Consider the following 23,980-nt stretch of genomic DNA (forward strand, 5'->3'; position numbering starts at 1 on the left):
TCAGTTATTTGCTAATATGCTGTTAGCTATGTAGAAACAAGCAATACTGAAATTGCAGTAATCCCCCAGGGTCAGTTTATAAATCCACATGGCTATCCAGAAACAATAGTTAAGACATTTCAAAATAGAGAAAGAACACATGAAAGTCACTTGCTTTTTGCAGTGCTAAGTAGGATAAGCCAAAGGTGAATGTTTATACCACTGATGCTGATACAGACGCTCAATCCTTGTGATTCCATGTAGGTCTGGGTGCAGTCCATGGGAAGCCTCTCACTCCCTAACATATTTCTAACATGTGTCATCCAACTTGGTTCAAAACACAGGACCTGGCACAGCCCACTGCTATTGTCCTAATCCTTAAAAACCTCACAATTGCGTGGAGGTGGTCTGGAGAAAGAGGCACAAACCTGCTGATGCAGGGAGGTGATGCTGGAGATCTTCTAGTCCAAAACTCTGCTCAGAGCATGTTGATCGAGGTCATGTCCAAACAGATTTTTAATATCTCAAGGACTGAGCCTCCAGAGTTTCTCTGGGCAGCCTGTTACAGTGTTTGACCCTCATTACAAAAAAAAGAAATTAAACAAACTTTGCTGTATTTCAGTTTCCACCTTTGCCTTTGTCCTGTTCCCAGGCACATTTGACAGGAGTCTGGCTTTGTCCTCTAGGGGAAAAACACCCCACTGGATATTTGTGTCCATGGATAAGATCCTCCTGAGAGAGCACTCTCTTCTCCAGGCTGAGAGGCCCCAGCTCTCCCAGGCCCTCAGTTGTCTCCATGGCCCTTCAGCTGTGTCTCACCATGGCTCAGCAGAGGGGAAGGACCACGCTCCACCAGCTGCTGTGGACACTGCCTGATGCAGACCAGGATGTTTTTGCCACAAGGGCACATGGCATGGTCAGCTTGGTATTCACCAGGACTCCCAGATGCTTTTCTGCCAAGATGCTTTCCAGGAGGTGAGTTGTACAGGGTAATTCCTCCCCAGGGGCAGGAATTGTCACTGCCCATTGTTCAGCTTCAGGAGACTTCTGCTGACCCATCCCCCCAGCCTGCCAAGGTCCCTCTGGGTTGCAGGACACTCATCTGTCAGTCACTCACCTCAAGAGACCAGAAAAGAACTGGGGTCTTTTAATCACATCTCTCAATTAACAGAATTATAGCACAACAGAGGGTTTTGTCACCATTGTGACATGAGAAAATTCAAGATATGTACTTGAGGACTGCACAGAATTAATGTACTTCTCTTTAGACATTTCTTAACAATCAGAAAGCACAAAGGTCTGCACCTTATAACATCATGTCAGTGGATTTCTCACAGCATGAAGTAACAAACCAAAGAAATCAATTTCCAGTCACATTTTGTTGCCTTTTATACTTGGGATACTTGTCCTTTTTGTATATGCATGTTGTTACACTAAATGTGTGTATCAGTTTTATATTGTCAACAGCAGAACAGACTTCAAGAAAAAAAAAATATGTAGCAAGGAATCTATTTTTATTAAGATGTTCTGGAAAGACACTACAAACCACAGAAAGGAAATCTGAGTTGCTTGTGATGTTACAGGGATGTTGAGATTGCTAGAATAGCCCTATTAAATGTAGTTGCTTATTCATTTTTTATATCAAATGGGCTTTCAAAAGCTTTGCACATTGTTATAAAATAAAAAGTCGCTCATCTATTTCCTACTCTTCTTCTCTTAAAAGTATGGAAAAACATTCCAAAGTCACAGGGCAGACAGAGTTTAGCAGTAAATCCAAATCATTTACTTCCACAAATATCATGGGTACTGGAATTTCCCTATGAGTTTCCAGGCTCTCTTTTAAGGATGGTATTATTTCATCAGCTATTTGTTTTTCTTCTAGATGTTAAGAATGTTCTGAATATTTTAACATTTTTATTCAGTGAGAAGCAAAGCTACTTGCAAGCCCCGATTAGGAAGTTGCTTATTTTGTTGCCCAGCCAGGACCTGGGCACATAATCTTCAGTTCCAAGGTCTACAACTGTCTTAAAAAACTTGCAGGTTCATGTCATACTGGGGGTTTGTGGTTGCTAATCTGTAGGGAAGAACTGTACAGCTGAAAGACCTAGCTTGTTCTTAAATATTTCTATTTATTTGTTTTTCTCAACACAGAAGAAATTATGAGATACAGGATTAATCAGGATCAGAAAAATAATCATGGCAGTTTCCCAAGTGCCATATGGAGGTTATCAATCAAACTAAAATATGCATTATAAAAAAAAAAACAGTATAGGACTTACATGCAGCCTGCTCTCCATATCAAAGTTACAGAACAGAAATAAGTTTGCAATTACTTTGTAATATTTGGCTCAGATCAATTGCACACTTGTGTGTACCACAGTGATTCAGGTAAACACCTTCACAGATGCAAAATGATGCCTTCTGAGCAACTCACAAAACAACTGGAACGCACATCAAATCCTGACAATGTTTGGGGAGGGAGTGGAGTGAATCATAAATAAATTTTTGAAGGAACAAAGCCATTTTGATGTGAGCAGTCATTCAGAAAGCTATGTTGCTTTGCTGGAATGGAATAATGAATTAAAAAATCCAAAATATTTGAATCGAGTTAATGTATTACACAGTGATATTTAAATGCGGTTGAAAACAGCCCAAGAGTGTAGAATTTGTGTGTGTGGTGTTAAGTTCTCAGAGTGCAGCAGGAGCATTGGGGTCGTGATGAGACATAGAGAACATCACTCACTAGGGACCAATGGCCCCCCTGACTAAAAGGGACCTTGAATGGGCTCCAAAACCCAGCTGATTTAGCCCCGTGGGGCTGAGAGGATACTGCTCCAGATCCCAGGGCACAGGGACTGGAGGGGGGAAATGAATATGCTGGAAAATACCGTGCAGTTCCCCACAGCAGCCGTTGTTTCTTTGCATCCTGCATTCTTGCATTGAAACATCAGAAGTTTCAAAAGTGGATGGCAAACTAAAATGAAGGGATAAAAGGAGGATGGAAAATCTGTGTTGTTTTCTTGTCATCAGACTAAACCCTTCAGTGCTGAGGTTTTTCATTTGTCAGAAGAGAAAAAGTCACAGAGCAGGAAATACCAAGTAGTGAGGACATTGGATCTGTGTGTGACATGGCACTTTAGAAGCCTCTTGGCTTAATATTTGTTTGCTTTGCTTGATGGTGAAGAAACAATAAACCAGTAACATTCATGTGAAAAGTGTGATATTCTGAGAAATGGTCTAGTGCAGGGTACACATTAGCTGTAAAAACAAAATGCACAGCATAAACAGGAGAACTCATATGTGAGTTTGAAAGGCAGCATTCGTAATAATCCTTGGCAGTAAAACACACTTTATATTAATTTTATATTAATTTCCCCCTTTGCCCATTTCAAGCAATTTATGTAAGTATCTTTACTCTTAACATATTGCTCACACAAAAAATAAGGAGACTTTGTAAGGCACACTTCCTTTATACATGCACTCTTGTGCCTAAAATTAGGATATATACAACAATGTATTTTTTCTAGAATATCCCAGCTATTGTGCTGGGACACAGTTCTGCTTGTTTCAATTTTTTAAGTCTTGTCAGTTTTTTTACTGCATTAGCTTTTGAACTTTCATCTCTCTTCGGCCAAAATCCTTTTTTCTCCCACTCCTTGTCCTGGTCCTGGGCTGCATTATAAATATAATTTTTTCACCTCAGAAAAGTCTGGCTGAATCCTCACTTTTGTATCTATTTCTTCATGTTTTAGGAGCAGACCCCTGAAGGTATCCTGGAGTAAGAAGCAAATGTGTAATAGTATATGACAATCTTTTCAAAATCAAATGACTGTTTACTCTTAGAGATGAAAGTAGATTTGACCTAAAAATTGTATTTTAATATTAACTGTATTAAAATTATTTCTGCACCATGACAGAATTTGGGGAAGAAATGAAGTTTAAGACTGGGAAAACTGAGAGTCGTTCACACTCTCTAAATTGGAGAGAGATGGATTTGAAGAGTGGACTGTTACATGGATAAGAAAGTTGTTGGAGGGTTGCACCCAGAGAATATTGGTCAGTGGCTCAGAGTCCCAATGACATCAGTGACAAGTGGTGTTCTCAGGGGTTGGTTTTGGGGCCAGTGGTATTTGATATCTGCATGAATGTCACAGACAAAGCCTTCAAGTGTACCCTCAGCAGCAGGATTTTAGGGCCTTCCAGTGGGTTTGCTACTGCTGTTCTCATGGATGTTTAAGTATTTCTGTGGAGTAACATCTCCAAGAAGTGCGACCCAAACATTCCTCCCATGTATGCAAAGTAGAAGAGTTGGGATTTGAACTCATTTTCAAAAATCCAAAGAAAATACTTACACAGCAAAACTATTATCCATACTAATGGGATTCTTTCTGTTAAGAAATTCCACCTTGGACAAATAGTTCATATTTTATTAAACTATAACCTTAAAAACTGGCAATAGTAAGGTTCCCTAATGAGTTCTACTCAAGTACTGGTCTGTTTTTATGTCTCCACTCCTTTCAGCAAGCTCAATGCCATTTTTCTCTCTTCCAATACAGCCGTGACATTCCTTGTCCTCTGTTCCCAGTGTTTTCTAACTTTTTCATTTCCTTTTTGAGTTTTTGGCCCTAAGCCTTCACAAACAAACTCTGCAATGCACCTGTTATCAAAGAAGAAAGTGCTGCATAATTATTAAGTTAAATATTGCCTCCTGACCCTTATAAAAGAATTTTTCATCTATTGCTCTTCCTGGTTATTTCCCAACCACCTGCAATTAAGTTAAACAGATATGGTTGAATACTGCATATTCAAACAACCTGCAGCAAGTATTCATAAATTATTACAGGAAAACTCCTTGCCTTCCAAAATAAAAGCAGATGTAAATTCAATTCTCTTGGAAACAGCCTCTGATGGTGTGTGCCTCTCTCCATGGTCACTGCTGACCATTTGTTGTTAGGGCCTCAACAAACTTTCAAAGAGCAGAAGTATTTTGTCTCCCATTGATTCAAAGCATTGGAGTTTTTAGACAATTCAAAGAACTGTCAGACACATGAATGTAATTTATTTTGTTTAAAACTGTATGGTCTCAGCGTCAGTTCTCAGCTAACATATATGGAAGCGTTAACTTTCATTATAGGTCAAGATTCATTAAAGAAGCTGGGACATGGCCTGAATTATTGCAAACTGTGTCTCATCTTTCCATTCTCTCAACTTCTCTGTGATTGTAGTGCTACCTCATTGGTTTTCTGCTCATTGCCAGTTGTCTCTTAATATAAAACAAAGTTTAAAAGATCTGGTATAGAGCATAGAAACCGACAAAAAATTCATATTATTTTTCATATTCATTGAATCTGAAGATAGCAGCAATGTAAACTTAAAAAAAAAAAAATCCCACTGCATATTTACTTCATTTGAATGAAATGCCCACTTCATTTTCACAGAATAAATGGTATTTTACGCTCCACACCATTTAGACCTCAATCTCTCCTCTGGCAAGCCAAGCTGTTATTTTTTGTGGATTGTTCCTAAGCCATTTATAATCAGGCCACAGCACGACTGACAACAACACCTTTGAAGTCAGGTAGGGACTATTAATTTGCTGTGAATTTTCTGAGGAGCTTCATCTTCTTTCCATACACACCCATTAAAAGTCAGAGAGGCAAAAATGAAAATTAAGTTATCAAACTCTCTGGTTTCAGATTAATTCTGGACAGTACAAAAAGCCAACCATGGCTTTTTAAATGTGGAAACATGACGTTTTGGGGTTCCTGAAATGCACCTTCCAGGGGATGAGGTCTGAGAGTGCTCAAAGGCTCAGAACTCTGAGCAATGAACCCCACAGCTCCATTCAGCCACCCTTGGGGGTATGGAAGGGGAAAATCATTACTTGTGGCACCATTTTTAGCTCTCCATCAAAGACCACAATCACCAATGTGCATGTCTGTCTGTCTGTCTGTCTGTGTCTTCCCTAAAAGACTGTGTTTATCTATACAGGTTGGATACTGAGGAATTTTTTCACAGAAAGTGTGATTAAATATTGGAACACGCTGCCCAGGGAGCTGGTGAAGTCACCGTCCCTGGAGGTGTTAAAGGAAAGACTGGACGTGGCCACGGTCTGCTTGACACGCTCGTGTTCAGTCACAGCTTGGACTCGATGATCTCTGAGGTCTTTTCCGACCCAATTGATTCTGTAATTCCGGGATACAAACTTTAAAACTGGTGACACCTAAACGGAGGGGCTCCGGCCGCGCCCGCGTTCCTGCTGACCGGGGAGTGTTGAGGCCAGGGCTGCTACCGCGTGGGGCTCCGACCGGGAGGTGGCTGGAAGGATGACCCTGCCCCGGGGAGGGGGCCAGTGGCCACCCTGCGGGGCCCCTGATCCCCGGGCCAGCTCCGAACACGGACAACGGGGCAATGAGCAGCGGGACACAGCCGGGCGCGCCGAGTCGCCCTCAGCCGCTCCCCGCCTCGCAGCCGCCCTCGGGCAGCCGGGCGCATGCGCGGAGGCGCCGCCTGCTCCGCCGAGCGCGCAGCGGGCGTTGGGGCAGCGCGAGGCGGCAGCGCTGGCCCTGCTCCGCACCTGGGCGGCGGCGGCGGAGAGTGCGGGCAGTGCAGGTGAAGTGCGGGCTGCGGCGGAGAGTGCGGATGAGGTGCGAGTTGGGGCGGACAGTGCGGACAGTGCGGGTGAGGAGCGGGCTGGAGCGGAGAGTGCGGGCAGCGCGGGGTGCGGGCTGCCCGGCGCGGGGACGGCGGGAGCGGCGCCCGCAGGGAGCGCCCGGGGCGGGGGTCCCGCACGGGGACCCCTGAGGGGAGTGAGGGTGCGGCGCGCCGCGCTGCCCTCCGCCCCTCGCCGCCCTCCGAGGCCGGCAGCCTCTCGGTAAACTCCTCTCCTAGCGTTTGTGCCATTTCCAGTTAAGCCAGAGGAGAAAACGCGTGGTGTGTGTTAAACAAAGGAAGAATCCTGCGGGATTTCTCTTTTGGAAGAGCTTAGCGACTCTCTCCAACAGAGGCAGCTGATAGGTTTTTCTCCGAAGTTTTATAAAACACCCTCCCCAGAACAAACCCGCGGAGCACAGCCGCGCCGGCCGAGGCTCTGGTGTTCCTGTCAGAACTTTTTCCCCGTCGGCAGGGTCACCCAGAGGTCCCGTCCGTGCAGGAGCTGCGGCTGTGGCCGCTGGGGTGGGAAGCTGTGTTTCATTTCCCTCATTCCCCTCAGTTTGGGAATGAGCCCGAACCTCCGGGCGCTCGGGGACTTTTCCTGGGCCTGGTGCTGGCGAGGGAACAATTCATCACATCCACAGGAACAGGAGGGGCAGGGGGAGCCTCAGCGCTGCCACAGTTGAAGCTGGGATTCAATGTTGCATTGGTTGAGGAGTGAGAGAACAGGCGGTGATTTGGCTCGTTGGGAACACAACGGGGAGGAGTGGAGCCAGTGAAGAACACTATAAGCACAGTAGAACACTTGAAAGAATTTCAAGTTCTCATAGAAAAGTTTGTGAAGGGAAGAGGGTCAGTTGTGCAGATGTTGGTGTTCTAGATTAAAATCAAGATCTTCAAATTTATTTTTACTATTGACTGCGACTGAAAAAAACTCTAGTTGTACTTTTTCTCTCATTACCACTTCCTTTACCATCTTCTCCCCGTGGCACCATTATTGATACAGCAGTGGGGTGAGTGGCATGGAGCACTACCACCAGACTAAAACTTTTAAACATTTTTTCTGATTAACCTAGTTAGTAATCACATTTGTTTCCCTGCACTGCCATAGGGGTGCTTATGCTGGCTCAAGGATATGTGGCTGGGAGGAAAAGAGTATTTTTAGTTGTACATAAATGATTAGGTGTGCATGTAGAAGCCCTGCTTTTTAATGTACACGTGTGTATTATGCACGTAGACACACACACCTGTGTGAAGGGATTGTGTAACTGGGAGGTTGAACATTCTGGCCCTTGTGTTGAACAGAGGGAGTGCCATTGATAAAGCAGTGTGGAGGAGGTTTACAAGTGCAAGAGGTGATGAGCAGTTTGAGGAGACTTCCCTAGTAAAGGTGACTGAGGTTGCAAGAGTAGTTCTTGCTGAACCAGGGCAGTGAGATTAGAATCCAGAGAAGAGGGGACAGGGAACTTGTGTGTGAAAGTACTGGATGGAAAGAGGAGTGAATTTCTACTTATCTGTTCAGTTTCGGCCATCTCACTTTAACCTCTTTTAAACTAGAAAAATTTATCTTCCAGAACAGATTAGGCTGGAACCTGGCATCCTGAGTAACTTGTATTCTTAGAACTAGAAAATATCAGGAAATCTCTGGGTGAAACTTGGATTATCCTTTTCTTACACAAGTTCATCCAGAAATTTTTGCCCAACTAGTGTACTCAAAAGAGCAAAGCATTACATCTTGTTGTAATACATGCAGATGTTGAGATTATAACTGATTATCAGTTTTCTTTTAAGAGAAATTGATAGTTACACACAGAGTAATTATACTAATAGTGTCATTTCCTGAAACATAAATGGAGAATTGAAGTTTTGAAGGTAGGTTTAATTCAGTCTCTTCATACATCTAGAGTGAGCTACAGTTTTCTATTAAGTAATAATATATTGTTTCTTGCATAAAAACATCCTGTTGTACTCAGGGTATTAGAGAGATGAAGTATTTTGGTCTCATCCTCCTTACTTTGGTTGTGTGATATCAAAATGTTTTCTTGATGTGACTCAAATTTGCATCAAATTCTGCTTTGACTATGGAATTACAAATATCCTTTATCTTCTGTTGTGCTTATCACCTTAGTATCTCAGCACTCAACTAATTCCCCCAAAACTCTCCTAAGACAAGGAAATCATCCTCCCATTCCACATGAAGAGTGAAAGATAAAACTATAGGCACCAAATGTGGTCCAGGTAGGATCTGATTTTTTTCAGGGTATTGAGTTCAGTTGTCCTCATTTATGTGAAGTTGCACAGGTTCAAATAAATTTAATGTCTGTTCTAAACCTATTCTGCTTTTGCAAATCAAGCAGTCAGATTTTGGGAGATGCATCCCTAAAATAAAATATATGTAGTTGGTGTCCACATTGGAACAGCATTTTTAGGCAATTTATCTAGAGTCAAAAATTAAATTCTATGTCAAAAGCAGGATAAATTATACTTCAGGACCATGCTAACTTACTACAGACTACAGCAGTGTGAACCATTTTTGTTTGCTCTGTCATTTTAAGCAGCTCCCTTTTCCTGTGATCCTCCTGTCCATAATTTTGTTCTGCCTGCCTCTGTGACCTCCCTCACTTGTGATAGTGTTACCATTTCCATATTCTTTTGGTGAGGCAGATCACAAACTCAATCAGGTTGAAAACAAAGACTTCTCTGACTTACTTTTGGCTCTTACCTGGCTCACAGAAACAGCTGGTAAGACAGGGAACAAGAGATGTGGTTGGTAGCACTTACCCCAGATATGAGTACTGGGGGGAAATGAACCCTTTTTGCCCCTCTGCTTGCCTCTTACATTATTCCAGTAAATTTTATATTGTGTCATTTCTTCCCATTTACTCAATAAATGACACCAGATTCCTGCAGGCAAGAATTCTAAATTTTTTGCACCACCCCGTTAAGAGCTTTTGCTTTCAGTTTGTCAGCTCAGTCCTGAATTTTGTTGCTCATTTTCATCTCAGTCTTTCATGAATTCCCATCAGCTGTCTTTCCAGGATGCTATCTTGTCTGGCTGGTGTTTCTTTAATGGTTGTTTTGCTTCAGCCTCCAAAGACAATCTACTTTCTTGCCCTCACCATTGCTTCCTCTCCTCTTCCACATTGTAAACAAAAGCACTTGCAGTGTGCAGTAGAGAACCCTACAGAGCTGGCTAAGGAGTGGCCTGAATGACCTAATCTCTCATCTGTTCTCTTGCCAGCTGGGTTCAGATGTTGGTAACTATTTGACCTTTTGAAATCTAATCTGGCCATACCCAGACCTTTTCTTGTTTACCTCTGCTTGTCTTACTGATTCTTGTTAAGTAAAATTTGATGCACATTTGTGTGGTTTGAAATACACTTAACCCATTCTCTTCTTGCTGACATTTTTGAGGGTGCTGGTTATCAAATAATCGTTGTTTTAATCAAGGTTGCTGAGTACTGTTATTAGAATAGCTACATTTCAAAGGCAAAGCCTGTCTTCATACTGACAATTAAAGAAATTCCATGCTAACCACCTAAAATCACACCATGGATTTTGGCTTGCTAAGAAAACACATCTGTTGAGAGCTCTTTTGTACCTATTTCAGGCTGTTGCTTATTTTTAATAATACATAATCACTATGTAAAATAACTTTGAATTAAAGTTGGGCATCTGTTCAGAACTACATTTATGAAATCAAACAAGAAATATATTTACACAGCCCAGTATACTGGAGTTAGCATCCAGGGCTGAGACATGCACACTGTAGTAGCACAAGAAGTGTTGTCCATTTTCAAACCAGGAATGCTGCTTTGTGCAAATAGATTACTTTTTTGACCACAGATATCTTTGCATGAGGGAGAGACAGACTATCCTGCAGTTGCATCTTGAAAGGTCTTTGAGATCCCTTGCATTTTACACATTTCTTACTTGCTCAGTGTGGTATTTCATTTAAAGTGTTTGAATCAGCCTTCCCATTTTGCTTCTGAAATTACTTTAGAAAGTTGGCGTCTCATATTTGAAGACCACATACTCAACATACTTCCAGTTTTTTATCTTAGTGATCAGTCTGTACCAATATGATTACTCCAAGAGTGGTCAAATCAAGTGATGCTAAAATTCAGAGACACCGTGTGAAGTGTAGGATGGGAGTAATTTGTCATACATAAAACTTAATCCCAGTGAAGTATTCATTTTGTCACCTGAAACTGCCAGAACTCCAGGGTGGGTGAGATTTTTTTGTTTGTTTGTTTACACCAAGAATTGTGGTAATTCTGGATATTCCTGTTTTGCTGAGCTCTTTGTTTTCCTGTAGTATAACAATGGATGGAGCAGTTTCAAGATTCACTTTATGGCAATTCTTCCTTAAAATATCCCAATCACTAAATTAACCATTTAACATAACTGTCTGAACTGATTTATTATAATCAGCTGTATTTATAAATTTTTCCTACTTGGCTTTGAAGAATGGCTCAGAAGCTGTGAATTTGTTGGCTCACTGGTGTGAAGGCAGTTTATAGAATCCTAGCAGGAAAGATCATAAATAGTGGCTTCAACAGACTTGTGAACTTTTGCACCTGGCTGTTTCTCCGGGTTTATCAGTGAGTTGTTTACTGACCTTGTGTGTATTCTTCAGCTTTTGTTTGCAGACTGTAACTCTTACTATTTACTGAGTAAACCTGGGAGGAAAAACAACTTTCTGTTTGTCTTTCTTTCCCTAGTCGCCATTGTCATGGCTCTGGGGAATTGGGAAGGGTTAAATGAGGTGTCAAGGTCAGAATTAATTAAATCTCCTGCTGGTTTTCCTATAACTTTGTGCTGTGGCAGAACCAGCACAATCTGTGATATTTTATTTCAATACTGCTGAGCACTTCTGAGTATCAGGAATGGAGTGGACACACTGTTCCATTTGCTGTTTGCTGCTGTAGGTTGTCAGAGCTGTGGGCAGTAGTGAAATGAAGGCATGGCCTATTGAGTGTGCAGCTTCATAAGCGGCTTAACTCATCTAAGCTTCTCCCTCTGCCTGGAAGCAGGAGTTCTTCCTTTTCCACTCCATCCTTGCTGCATTTTGCATTTTGACTGCTTCCCTGGTTTTCTGCAGTCAGCTACAGCAGGGACCTGATCTGTTTCATTTTAAAATAAGTGAGAAGGTGAACAAACTTGTCTTTTATGAAAAGGCCACTTAGGATGAACTGTAAAGAAGTGCCCAACTACAAGGTCATCGGATCTGTAGTTCTCAAAAATGGAAGAAGTATCAAAGCACTTTCACTGTGGCTATTTGTTAGAAACTCTTGCTGAAAGATTTGATCAAAGTTTTCATCTCAATGTAAGAAGGAATTTTTTTACAGTGAGATCAATCATTCACTGGAATAACCTCCCCAAGAACATGGCCGAGTCCCCATAACTAGAGGGGTTGTTTTTGCAGGTGTACAGGTTGCTAGATAACCTTGTCAGGGCTGCCTTCCACACAAAACGTTGGACCAGACAATCTTTTGACATTCCTTGCCTGCTCTATGGTTCTGTGAAACTGTTTGTATGGGTGGAGCAATGTACACAAGAAATACACAGGGTGGAGCAATGTACACAAAAGATACACAGGGTGGAGATGCTCCTGCTGATGGACAGCACATCTAGGATCTCTCCAGCTGCAGTGTATTACATACGTGAATAAGTTACCAGACCTAAAAAGTACCAGTGGTGTATTTTTTGCATTAGAAGACTCCTCCACATTTTCTGTATCCTGAAGTAGCTGTTCAGCTTTGTGGGGGAAATAGGGGAACGCCCTTTTAAATCTTCAAAGAACAAAATGTTAGACATGTTAGATTCTGTAGAGAATCTGTCAGTTATGAATGAAGTTTTCAAGAGCTAACTTTATTTTATTCTATGTGTGCTTTTGACACAAGTAAGATAAATTACATCTTCAAACACAGTTAATTGCACACAGAACTTGACACATCAATTTGGCATGTGAGTTTTAGGAACTTCAATATGAATATCCTCTCAATTGTTTTTGTTACATGTATTTTTGTGTTTCCTACTCAGGCAGAATGGGTGTTGTACTGATTCCTTCATAAGGAGTAGAAGAACAACAATAGAATTATTTTAGTTTTGGGAGGTGCTCTAGTGCTGGAAAGTGCAAAAAATTGTGTATAAGTATGACCTGATATTGGTAGGTATGGATTTATGCTGTGTGATTGATCAGCTGTGACTTAGAGCTTCGCTGTGATCCTTATTTCCTCATAAATTACAGTTTGAATCAGATGTTAGTTCACCTTCCAGTGTTTTCTCCAGTTATGGTGTTCAGAATGCCACCATCCTCTAGATCAGTGTGCTTCCTCTGCCATGAATTTAAGGTTTTCTGCTGCTTGGTAGTAGTGATTGGAAGGGACCATGACTGAAATCATTGCACTAGAGGTCACAAGGGATGCAAAACTAGGCTCCTTGGGAGGTTGACTTTGGTGGCAGATAGAGTCTGGAAAGTTGACACTTTCTTTCTGTGGCTGTCCTGGGGAGCAGAGAAGAGAGGGACAAAGCTGAAGTGCAGAGCACAGAACTGCATCAGCCACACCAGGGGGCTGATCCCCAGTGAAGGGTAGGTGGCAGTGGCAGGAAAGGAGGAGAAATTCTTTGACTCCTCTTCAAGGCTGAAGTCAAAACATGTTTTGCTATACCCTAAATGTGTAAATGAGCTTTGTGGGTAGGTTTGTTCAAATCCTACTCAGAAAAAAACAAATTAGGTGCAATGCAGTAAAATAATGTGTGCATCTTCATGTGTTCGGAAATTCAGGTAAAGTTATGTGTGAATGGGCATGAGTGTTGAGAGGGAAATAAGAGTATTTAGTATTTAAAATTTACCTTTTTATTCCCCTGATTTGTAGGGCTCTTTACCTTTCTGTTTTACTGCAGCTGCTCTGTGGATTCTGGTGGTGTACAACTTTCTGTATGCTGTCTTTATGCAATTCCCCAGTGTGACAGAAAACTTAATAAAATCTCTAAAGGATTTGTGTCTCATTATCTTTTGCCTAGTTACCATATAATTCAATAAGATGAAATATGTGTTTATGACTCTTTCATAACTTCTCTGCAATTTGATTTTTGGTTGACTGGAAAATCCCATTAAAACATGCTCTGAAGTATTGTCATATATGCATTGCTTCAGGGGAGGACAGGCAGGGTGGAAATTTATATTAAAGCATGCTGACGATGTGTAAAGACTTGGAAGAGAAGGCTTTGTTTGCACATTTTACTAGCTTAGTTTAGCACTTCACAAAGGAATTACTTTTTATTGGTTTGGGGTTAATGTTTCTAAATTAAATGGGATGTTAGACATTGGCCTACCAAACAAGTGCTAAATGTAGTTTCTGTATGGGGCAGAATGTTGCCTTGTCACAGAAAAACAAAATAAACTGCATTAAGTAGTAATATTATGTTTGCTATAAAATTATTGCGCACAAAATAAAGACGCAATGTGAAATTACCCAGGTTCCTTTTCACTGCAAAAATTTAAATTCTGAGATCTAGAATCTTTGTGGGGTTTCTTAACAGCTACTTGAAAAATACTGGTAAGTTTAGAGGTAGTCTGATTTTTAAAAGTAGCTGTTGCTGCTTGCCTTTCACAATATTGTAATAATTCCAAGAAAAAATTCAGTGAGTTGAGGAAAACCTTTTTCAAATGTATGGACTTGTCAGGGATCTCTTTTTCTGTGGAAAGGGCAAACCTGAATATTGGATACAGATTAATAGAGTTGGAGGCTGAATCTTGTACAGCCAGTTTGTGTTATTGGAAAATCTGTAAAGGTATTATTTGTGACACTTGGGTCATGGTTTTGCTTTATAAACTGTGTTGGGGAAGAAAGTATCTGTAAGAGTTTCAGAGCAGGATAAATGGTACATTCTTAGCTTTGATCTTGTGACCTTTTCTGAGCAGACAAACACTGTACCTGTAATGAAATGACATTTTTGTGACTGGACTGTGCCCAGAGACTGTTCCTTGGCCCTTCTCTCTCATGTCTAGAGAGGTATAATCTAAAGTAAAGGTAGTACTCTTTAGTTTTCTTTTTCCTTCCCTACCTAACCCATATATGCTTTTAAAAGGCAGAAAGCACTGTTTCCGCTTTCTTCTTGCTATGAATGCTTTGATGTGTTGATTTGGGAGACCAGAGGCAATGAAAAAGAGAGATTGTAGGTAGTGAGTAGGACCTTTAAAGAGACCACATGCAATCTACCAACTCAATTTCTGGTTGTGTCATGGTGTTATGTGCTGATATTTACTCCTCTAGTGCTAATCCAGTTTTAAGCCACTTTGGAGAGGAGCTGGATGTAGTTACCCATTTCATACTGGGCACTGGGCTCCTCTCCTTTCATAGCCAGGTAGTTACCAATAAAAACTACATCTGGAGAATTGTGTAATCACCAAATCTCACCCTCACTTATTGATTTCCTTTTTAGTTTAATAGTTCTAATCTATTTCTGCTTTTGTCCTGAGCAGCATCCTATGGCAGTTCCATGAGTTATACACTGTGTGAAATTTCAGGTCCTGTGGCTGATTTACATCCATGTCAGCTGTCATTGGGTACCGTCCAGTTTCTCACATTGTGAGAAGCAATGGTTGCCTGCAATGTGTTGCTTGTCTTACAGTTAGATCAGCTGAATGCCTGCCTTCTCTGAAAGGAGAGGTTTGTTATACAGTGATGATTTAAACAGAAAGGATATTTTCCTTCTTTCTAAATAAACAGCAACATGTAATTTTTCATCCATATACAATGCAGTTTTCAGCTGAAGTTGGGAGCTGCTGACTATGCCTCAGTTTGTTGTCTGTAAAACATCAGGAGATGGTCTGAACTACAAAATCAAAGCTGGCTTGTTTGTAAACTAGAGAACAGATGGAAATATTTCATTTGTATGAAAATAGGGACAGAATAGGGGAGGAAAATAAGTTAACTGCATGTTCAAACTCCTAATTTAGGGAAGCTGTGAGTGAAAACATTCTGCAGTATTCTGATACACTTCATGTAGGATTTTTTCTTAAAAAGTGCTGGCAAGTCCATTAATTATTTTATCTTACTATAAATTTAAAAAAATACATGATAGATATTCAATAAGCAGCTGTCACTATACTACTAGTATAACACAGGAATTTATCAATGCATTATGTAACATTTCAACCAGCTGTAAATGTGTGCCAAAGGTATCATCCACTTTCTCTGGCTTATTATGCATTGACTTTTTGTGTTACTTTATTATTTTAGAAGCTGGTAACATTTTGGAGAGGAAGTTGCAGGAAGTATCAGTAATGGTGATCATAAACTGGATGTTAGTTTTGTAATCTGTAATTGCAAATTTCCACCCCTTAGGGGGTGTGGGAAGAATGTGCTTTTTTGGGGGGGGAGGTGAGGGCTGGCTAGGTCCTCTCATAGTTCCTGGATTAGCTGTCTCTGTGTGTCTCTTTTTCTGGTGTTTCTGAGAAACTACTCCAGTATTTCAGGTTTTTAGCCTTAGACTGGGCCCTGTGGTGTCCTGTGTATTAGCAGGATATAATTTCTGCTTCAAGAACATAATTTCTGAAGACAGAAGACAAGCATATAGACTGCTTCAGAAATCTCTTGACTATGGTGAGATTTTTTTTTTTTTTTGAGAGGTTTTAATTGTTTCATTTGTTTTTTAGTTTGACACAGAGCCTCACATTACCTTTGTTTTTGTCAACTTATTTATTCATCAAGGTAATTTTGTACCTTCACAGAAAGCTTTTCCCAAACATTTAGTATCACCCCATAACAACCTTTTGCTCTTTCCTGATAAATCATTTTTATAGAGGTCCTTCCTCCGCTGCTTACTGCTGTGAGTGTGGTTATACAGCATGCACTGGGTGTATCTGCAGTAGCGTTTTGGTTCAGATTAGGATTCTTCCAATTGTCTCTACCGCTTACTGTGCTTTGGTTTGCACTGCAGAAACATTTCAAAACACTCAGACTGAGATCTTTTTGAATTAAGGTAAACCACAAGATAAACTCCAAGAACTGCTGTCCCTCTGCCAGAAAGTGCTCAGCTCATGGAAGCAAATTAGAGCTACCCCAAAGTAGAATTGTTGACCTGCCTCGTGTAAGTGTTGGGTCCTCAGCACCAGCTGTTTAGCTCTGCAGGTGCACTCCTAGTGCTCTGCATTCCTAGCTAATGAGTGTAATCAGGATAGAGATCATTATTATGCACTTAGAGATTATTATTCATGGCCACTGTAATTGCTTCAGCTAAAGAGTCCAGCTATTCAAACCTAAGTTAGAATAGATGATATCCAAGTGGCTGACAAGTTAGATTTGTCAGCTGGCACCCAAACACTAATTAGGTCAGGGAGCACTAGATCTAGAGTCAAGCTGTGTTCCTGTCTCTGTTACCTTTTCACCTTTCCCACTATTAGTCTGAGTTCCCCTCCATTCCCTATTGTGTTTATCCTTGTTATCCAGCTGCTACCCCAAATCACAATATTCTGACAATATTCTCACGTGTGCTGGCAGAGCTCTTTCCCTGTTCTCATCTCTTTGACCTATTTGAGTTGCCCCTTTGCAAAGGGCTGTGGGGCTGTGCCTGGTCCTGGACAGGTGTTTGCTTCCTGACTGCCCACTTCCTGCTGGCAAAATAGATAATAGTGTCCAGCTGCCAAAGGCACTGTGACTGCTGAGATAACTGCTGCAACTTCTTCATTCACTGAGAGCATTAATGGGTTTTCTCTGTTTTCTTGGTTGTTGATTTTCATGAAAAATGTGTGGGAGCGCGGAAGAAATCTCAGCGTCAGCTTTAGTTAAAAGGTACTGGCAGAGGAACAGAATGTGGAATAGGTAAGTGACATAGCATCAGTTTTGTGTCCAAACAAAATCAGGATAAAAACACATCCTACTGTGAATGTTTTGTTTAATTGTTCATCATTCTCACTTGAAAAAAGGAGAGGAATTTGTTATTGTTATATCAGCATTTCAATGCATTATCAAGTTAAATGCTCCAAATTTGAATTCCTAAGGCGTAGGAGATGGTATAACCTGAAGCAATGTCTTCTGACAGTAGCTTGCAGAAGAGTGATGTGTCTGAAATTCTACTCTACAGGCTGCTCGGAGAGGCATGGTCTCTTGAGGATATGTGGAATTCTGATTTCCACACAGATGATTATGTAAGTGTTCAGTAATGCCTCCCAGGAACTGCCTCACGTGGTCCCCAGGAGTTTTAAAACAATGCAATCCACCAAAATTCTCCCTCTCTGTAAAGAATTTTATTACTTCTCCTGCCAAATGTCCTGCTTGCCAAGATGTATCAGGAGAAATGTTCTTGTTTGGTTTTTAAAGGGAGGGGAAGGAAGAGATAGCTTACCTTATAGCAATTCCCCCTTTGAACCTCTGGAACTATCCAGAAAATAATCAGCCAGAATACTGCCAGAGCTTGAACAGAACAAAAACACTGAGTGAAGAAGGGGGAATGAAGTTGAGGCAGAAGCTCAGACTCAGTCTCTCCAGCTGCAGTCCTGAGGAGCTTCCTTCTCTCTGCTCACAGGGTGGTGGTGTGCCCTGTGCATGCTCATTCTGTGAGTAATGATGTTTCACTGGGCTTAGGGCGCAGTGGCAGTCTGCTAAGTACAGGTTCCTCTTAGTGATCTGATCTGTGGGTTGGGTGTTTAAATTAATGATGGTGTTTTATAATGCTGTGATCAAATAGCATATACAAAGCAGAAGGTTTTTCAGATCTCTGTTTTACTCTTGTCCCTTGTAGTCTGAGGTGGGATAAATCTTTTGCATCCTCATCTGACAGAGTACTTTCCAAAGTGTTCCCTCTCTCTCTATTCCCACCAAATTCCCTGGAAAGCCTTGCTTTTGCAAGCAAATTGAACTCAATAATACAGGGTTCTCCCATATCCTGTGGAACTTCTGTTCAGAGAAAACTTAATCTATTTTTCCAGAATTTGAATAAATGTAAATTCTTTGGTATGCTTTTTCTGAGGAGAAAGCTCTTTGGAAGCAGATAACTGTAAATGAAATTGTACTCTTTCCAAGTATGTAAAAGATGTGGTGCCAGTGGGATTTTTAGGTAGGCATATGATACATTCTGTATAAATGGCTGTCAGATAATTAAATAGCTACACAGGAAGTCAGATTGATAATGTTTTAATATTTCTTCTAATCAGACTTCTCCAGGAGCGTTCTGGTGTTGCGTTGCAGCTGGTTTGGCACTAAGGAGCTAGAACAGGAGTGTTTCTTTTTAGACTGAATATCCACTGATGTTCTTAGCTAAAACATTAGTGTCCCTGAAATGGACCTGCTTTCATAAAAAGCACCAGAAGAACCTAAATATTGATAACTTTAAGAGACTATATAGCTCTTGGGCTTCATTAATTGTACAGATTACAAAACTAAAGTTAACAGCTGTACCACTTGTCAGAGTTTTGTTGCAGAATGGAAAAAAGCCACTTGCCCCTTCCTTACCTGGATGCTGTCATGCACATCCCTCCCCAACTGGGAGAGGAGCAGGGGGCCTTGCAGTATTTTAAGTCCTTTTTAACACAACAGGTGAGAAACTAGGTGATGGAAAATACTGCAGCTGCTTTACATTAGCCTTACTTCCTCTTCTCCTCCCTTCCCTTAAGGACTCGCTTTGTTCTCGATGTTCTGTATCCCTGGAACACATGACAGTGAGGGAGAACAGTGCAGGCAGTTTGTGTGCCCTCAGTCAGATCCTCTGTCCTTTAATGGTACGTGCTGCACACAAGTTGCCATTAAGCTTGAAGTCAGGAAATGTATTCAGAAGACGTGTGTGCTTGCCAGCCAAACATGGTTATCCTAATAAATGCAACAAAATCCTACAGAAACACTGTCTTAAGATAGCAACTTTTAATGCTGAAATTAGTTACCTTCCCAGTTTGAGAGATTTCACTGCTAGAATATGATTACCACCTTTGGAACTATGTATACAAATATTCTATGCTTTATACTTATAAGTAGTGTATGCAAGATTTGGGTACTTGCAGAATTGAGAAAAAGAATATTTAGGTTGGTTGTAGAAAGAAATGTATAGCTTGGATTGTTATTTCAGTATTAATTCTTCTTTCATGCAGGATGTTTCTCCTTGGTAAGAGGCCGCAGCGTGTTGGTGGTGGGCAGGGTACTGCTGGCAAATAACAGGGGTGGTGTTGGTGTCTCCTCCTGGGCTCTCTCACAGGCTTTAGAGTTCAGTGCTTCCCACTGAGTCATTATAATTCCTACTAGAAGTGTGTGGTTCTTTTGTTTTTTAAGCATTCTACAAGCAGGCAGTCAGGAAGGGTCCCATGTTGGTTGGATCAGCTGCCATTAACTCAGAATTGGACACTCAGCATTGATATAGGGCTATACAGCTGTCCACTGTGTTGTCATCTATCTAAGGTGATACATAACCTTATAGAAGATGGATAGAAGAGTGATTCATGAAACAACATATTTTGGTGCTTCAGTAAGGTTTGTGAAGACTTAAAAGCAGGAAATTATGTAAAGAGTTGGACAGGAATAAATGAGTCAGTAAGTCAGGATGCTCCTGTGGTGTGACCCGCCCTTTTCTGCTTTATTAGCTGGCTTCTGATGGTAAAAAAGGTTTTTGTACTTGTCTTTGTTCAATCCCTTCTTCCAAGCCACCTTTGAACTATTTAATTAGTTTGAACCAAGAGTGTCAGAGTAGAGGACTAAAGTATAATTTAGCTCCTTTCCTTTAGGGGAAGGGACTGTTAATAGAGGATAAAGTTGTGATTTGTGGGAGCTTGGAAATGAAAACGTCTGAGAGGAAAGTCAGGAGAGCACAAAAAAACCACATTTGTCAGAGAATGGGCAGAATTAGTTCCAGGGAGCTCTGAATACTTGTAACTGCTGTAAAAATTTAATGTGTATTGATGAAGGGAAGTTTCTGCACTACAGCCACGGACTGAAAACTGTATTTGATATTTCCTAGAGAAGGGCATACAACTTCCTTCTGTCATGAAGGAGGTAAAGCGAAACATAATTTGTGTTCTGCAGTCACTTCAGCAACTCTTTATTTTGTCACTAGCCCCTAATAAAATTGCCTTTGAAGAAATTAAAAAGGTATTTTACCTTCTCTGTTTTCTTTTTTCTTCTCCCTGTGTTTTCCCCAGTTTCCCAACCTGTGAGTCAGTGTTCTAGTGTTCATTCCTAGAGAATATGATATGCCAAGTACCAAGTGCTAGTTGCCAGGGCAGAGGCAGTGACTTGCACTGCTCCTGGTGGAAACCATCCCGTAGCAGGGGGGAGGCTCAAAGTGCCCTTTTTCCCAACACAGTTCCAAGCAGGCACAGCCATCAGAGAGGTTGTGACTTATGGATGTGGATGCTTGTGTTCTGTCTTGGTTTTTTGGGGGGTTTTTTTTGGTTTGTTTTTTTTTTTTTTTTTTAATTTTGTAGCAATCCACGCTCAAGTTCTGTTAAAAGGGTGAAGTATTAAAGGCTAACTGAAATTTATTGCAAAAAAATGACCCCATTCAAGAGGGGAAGCATAGGAAAGGTGTGTTTAATTCACTGCATTGCTGCCACTTGACAGAGCAAGGGAGCACTCCTGGCTGCTGCCTCTTCTATTGATGTGTGTTTATTTGGGGGGCTGGTGCTAAACCAGCTGACTGAAACTGGTGAGTAATAAATGGTGAAAGAAAATAATAATGTAATGGGTGAAGAAAATAGTTAGACCACTAGGCAAATCTTTCATGTCCTGTTTCTTTTAATAAGTTTTGCGGTTTCTTCATCACAGATATTTGGATTGTGACAATATGACTAATCATTAAGTGACACTAATTTATTTTGATTCAAGAAGCAAAGGGCAAAGATCACTTGTTTTGGCATAGAGTAGTCTGCTAAGAAAAATTCTGGCTATTAAAAGGGGTTTTATATACATTCTGGAAGAAAAAATTAATCCCTCTGTTTCTGTCAACCTACAATACTTAGTAACAACAAGCTAAAAACTATGGTGGTGAGATTTCAGAGTGCCTTAATGTCTGCTCTTTATTTACATTTCTTTGCCTTTACAGAGGTTTGATAAACTTGCTTTAAATCAGTTTGCTCCTTCATCCCTTATCTTGTAGTGCCACTCCTACAGTTTTGTTAGCAGGCTGGGATGTCTTTATGAAGCACCATTCACCTCAGCACTGCAAATACTGCAGTCTGCACTTGCATGATGAGTTATGGTGTTGGGCAGGCCAGGCTGGGAACATTAACTGTCCCTCTTTGTTTATTACAACAGCCGTGGCCAACCTTTCTTACAGAAAGGTTTGCTTATGAGAGTTTGGATTTATGGAAAGTGAGGAGATCTGGGTGCTGTGATATGTTGATGTGTAACCTGGCCTCTAAAGACTGGTGCTAACCCTTAGGAGTAGGTAATTTATTAATAACAAACTCTTTAACCTTGTGGTGTTCTACTAACTTGGTTAGGCAGTTGCACCTTTCTCTTACTTTGCTGAAAGCTTTTATTTCCCTGACTTTTCCCATACCAAGAAAGACTCCAAGGAGCTGCACTACTCTTGCTTCCTCCAGATGCAGTTCTTGGCTCTCTGCCTGGTGGGTGCAATGGGCTTCAGGCACTTTCTCAACTGAGAGCATCTCTGTCTGTTCTCTTTCCAAGTTACAAAGTACATGTAAGTTCTTGTAGGGCAGGTTGGGATCCTCTCATGTAGTGCAAGTTCCTTTGCCAAATCGCAGGTCTCGTTCTGCCCTTGAATTGATGCAGGCATTCTGTTTTAATCAGTACCTGACTCGAATGCATTTCCATATGTTCACTCTGATTTGAAAAATCTGATCTACAGACTAAAGATAATGGGTTGACTTGATATCTCTGCACAGTGAATTTAAATATTAGTTAAGGATAAGTAATTACAGTGGAGAATGTAATGCCTTTAAAATTCAATTAAGCAAAACAGGTTGCATTTTGTTTGAAATTATACACACCCTCTTATTTCATATTAACATTTTTGATATTCTGAATTTGAAAAGCCTTGAAAAATGTTGAAGCATTCGCCATTTCAAAGGTTATGTTTTTCTTTCATAATGTTCCTATACTACTGAAATCAGCCTGCATGCAGTACCGGTACAACGCAAAAGAGGGGTTGATTTTGATCATGGAGTTTGGAATACTGATGTATTCATACCAGTATTTGGGAATCAAGAGAAACTTGTCCAAGTTGATTGTAATTTGCAAACTCATCAGGATATTTACTCTTTTGTTTACAGACTTGATATTTGCAAGTTCCCTGCCTTGACAGCAATCACCATGGATAATGGTAAGTTTAACCTAAGATGAGTGTACATTCTTTATTATTTTATGTTAAGGAGACAGTAACACACCCCAAAACTGTCTTCTGCTCATAAACCCAGTCTCTTTGCACAAAATATGCCCTCTGGCATTGAACTGAATTTGATGTTACAGATGATGCAGAACTTTGCCCACATTGAGCTGGAGTCATGCAACTGTTCTGACAGAGATATTATTTGCAGACCATAAAAATCATCACAGCCTTGTTGTTTCCCTTTGAAAACTGGCTGTAGAATGGAGACCACAGAGCTGAATTTCCAGCATTGAGTACTTTAGTTTTAACTGGTTTTAAGCTTGTCTCTGAAACTCCTGATTCTCAGAGCAGAAGTCACTTTTTAAACTTTGTAGGTAAAAGCACAAATTCAAACCAAACGGATTTATTAAGATGACCTACAGAAAGATTTAATAGCAACAGCAACTTCAAATTTAGAGCTAAAATATTTAGTTTTACTATTTAGTAGTGATTTTAGTCTGCTTAAAGGTTGGTGAGGAGTCAAAAAAGAAAGCTCAGTATTGGTCTCAGCAGAGCTAGTTTTGGTGTCCAGGCTGCTCTGGGCTTTGTTTTAGCAGCACTTCAGTGTCTCAGAATACTTTTCCCACACTGCTGCTCCCTGTTCCCTCTGTCACTGCAGACCTAAAGTCTTTTTCTTTTCCCTGTGACAGCTTCAGCTGGCAGGCTGCAAAAAATTTATCCTCTTGTGTCTGTGCCTGGCTCCAGTTTTGATTGAATTTCACCTTGGTAGAGTATCCATTCTCTACTAGGATAGCAGGCAGGCTCTCTAGAGGATGTGTAATAAATTTATCTGTGTTTTTCTCTTCAATAATAATAAGTGAAACTAAGTTTCTGGAAGTTTTCTGATACATAAAAACTTGGTAAAAGCCAATTATTACAGTTACTACAGAGCACCAGCATGTCTGAAGAAGTGATGTAGTCAAATGCATTAAATCTGGTAGTTGTATAACTTCATCTAGATCCTACAAAAACTGGGGAAGCAGAAGAGGCTTTGAATGATTTATGTTTTATATAATGCCAAAAT

At 40.7% G+C, this 23,980-nt stretch overlaps 1 protein-coding gene across 5 annotated transcripts in view; it reads left to right on the forward strand.

Moving 5' to 3' along the window:
- The first annotated feature begins 6,375 nt into the window (after window positions 1-6,375).
- PRRG1 (proline rich and Gla domain 1) overlaps window positions 6,376-23,980 on the forward strand; it is a 31,097-nt gene continuing 13,492 nt past the window's right edge. Inside the window, exons 1-2 of one of the 5 annotated variants that reach the window (XM_030282510.4) lie at window positions 6,376-6,626; window positions 22,862-22,911. In XM_030282510.4, coding sequence (XP_030138370.4) covers window positions 6,391-6,626; window positions 22,862-22,911 — 286 coding nt within the window. In that variant the 5' untranslated portion in view covers window positions 6,376-6,390. Of the gene's footprint in view, window positions 6,661-17,191; window positions 17,466-19,908; window positions 21,271-22,861; window positions 22,912-23,980 lie in introns of those variants that run through there. The other 4 variants (XM_072934942.1, XM_030282516.4, XM_072934946.1 and 1 more) reach the window with 4 other exon arrangements.

The sequence above is a fragment of the Taeniopygia guttata genome, chromosome 1, assembly GCF_048771995.1.
Source record: "Taeniopygia guttata chromosome 1, bTaeGut7.mat, whole genome shotgun sequence".
In the NCBI taxonomy this organism is placed as follows: Eukaryota; Metazoa; Chordata; class Aves; order Passeriformes; family Estrildidae; genus Taeniopygia; species Taeniopygia guttata.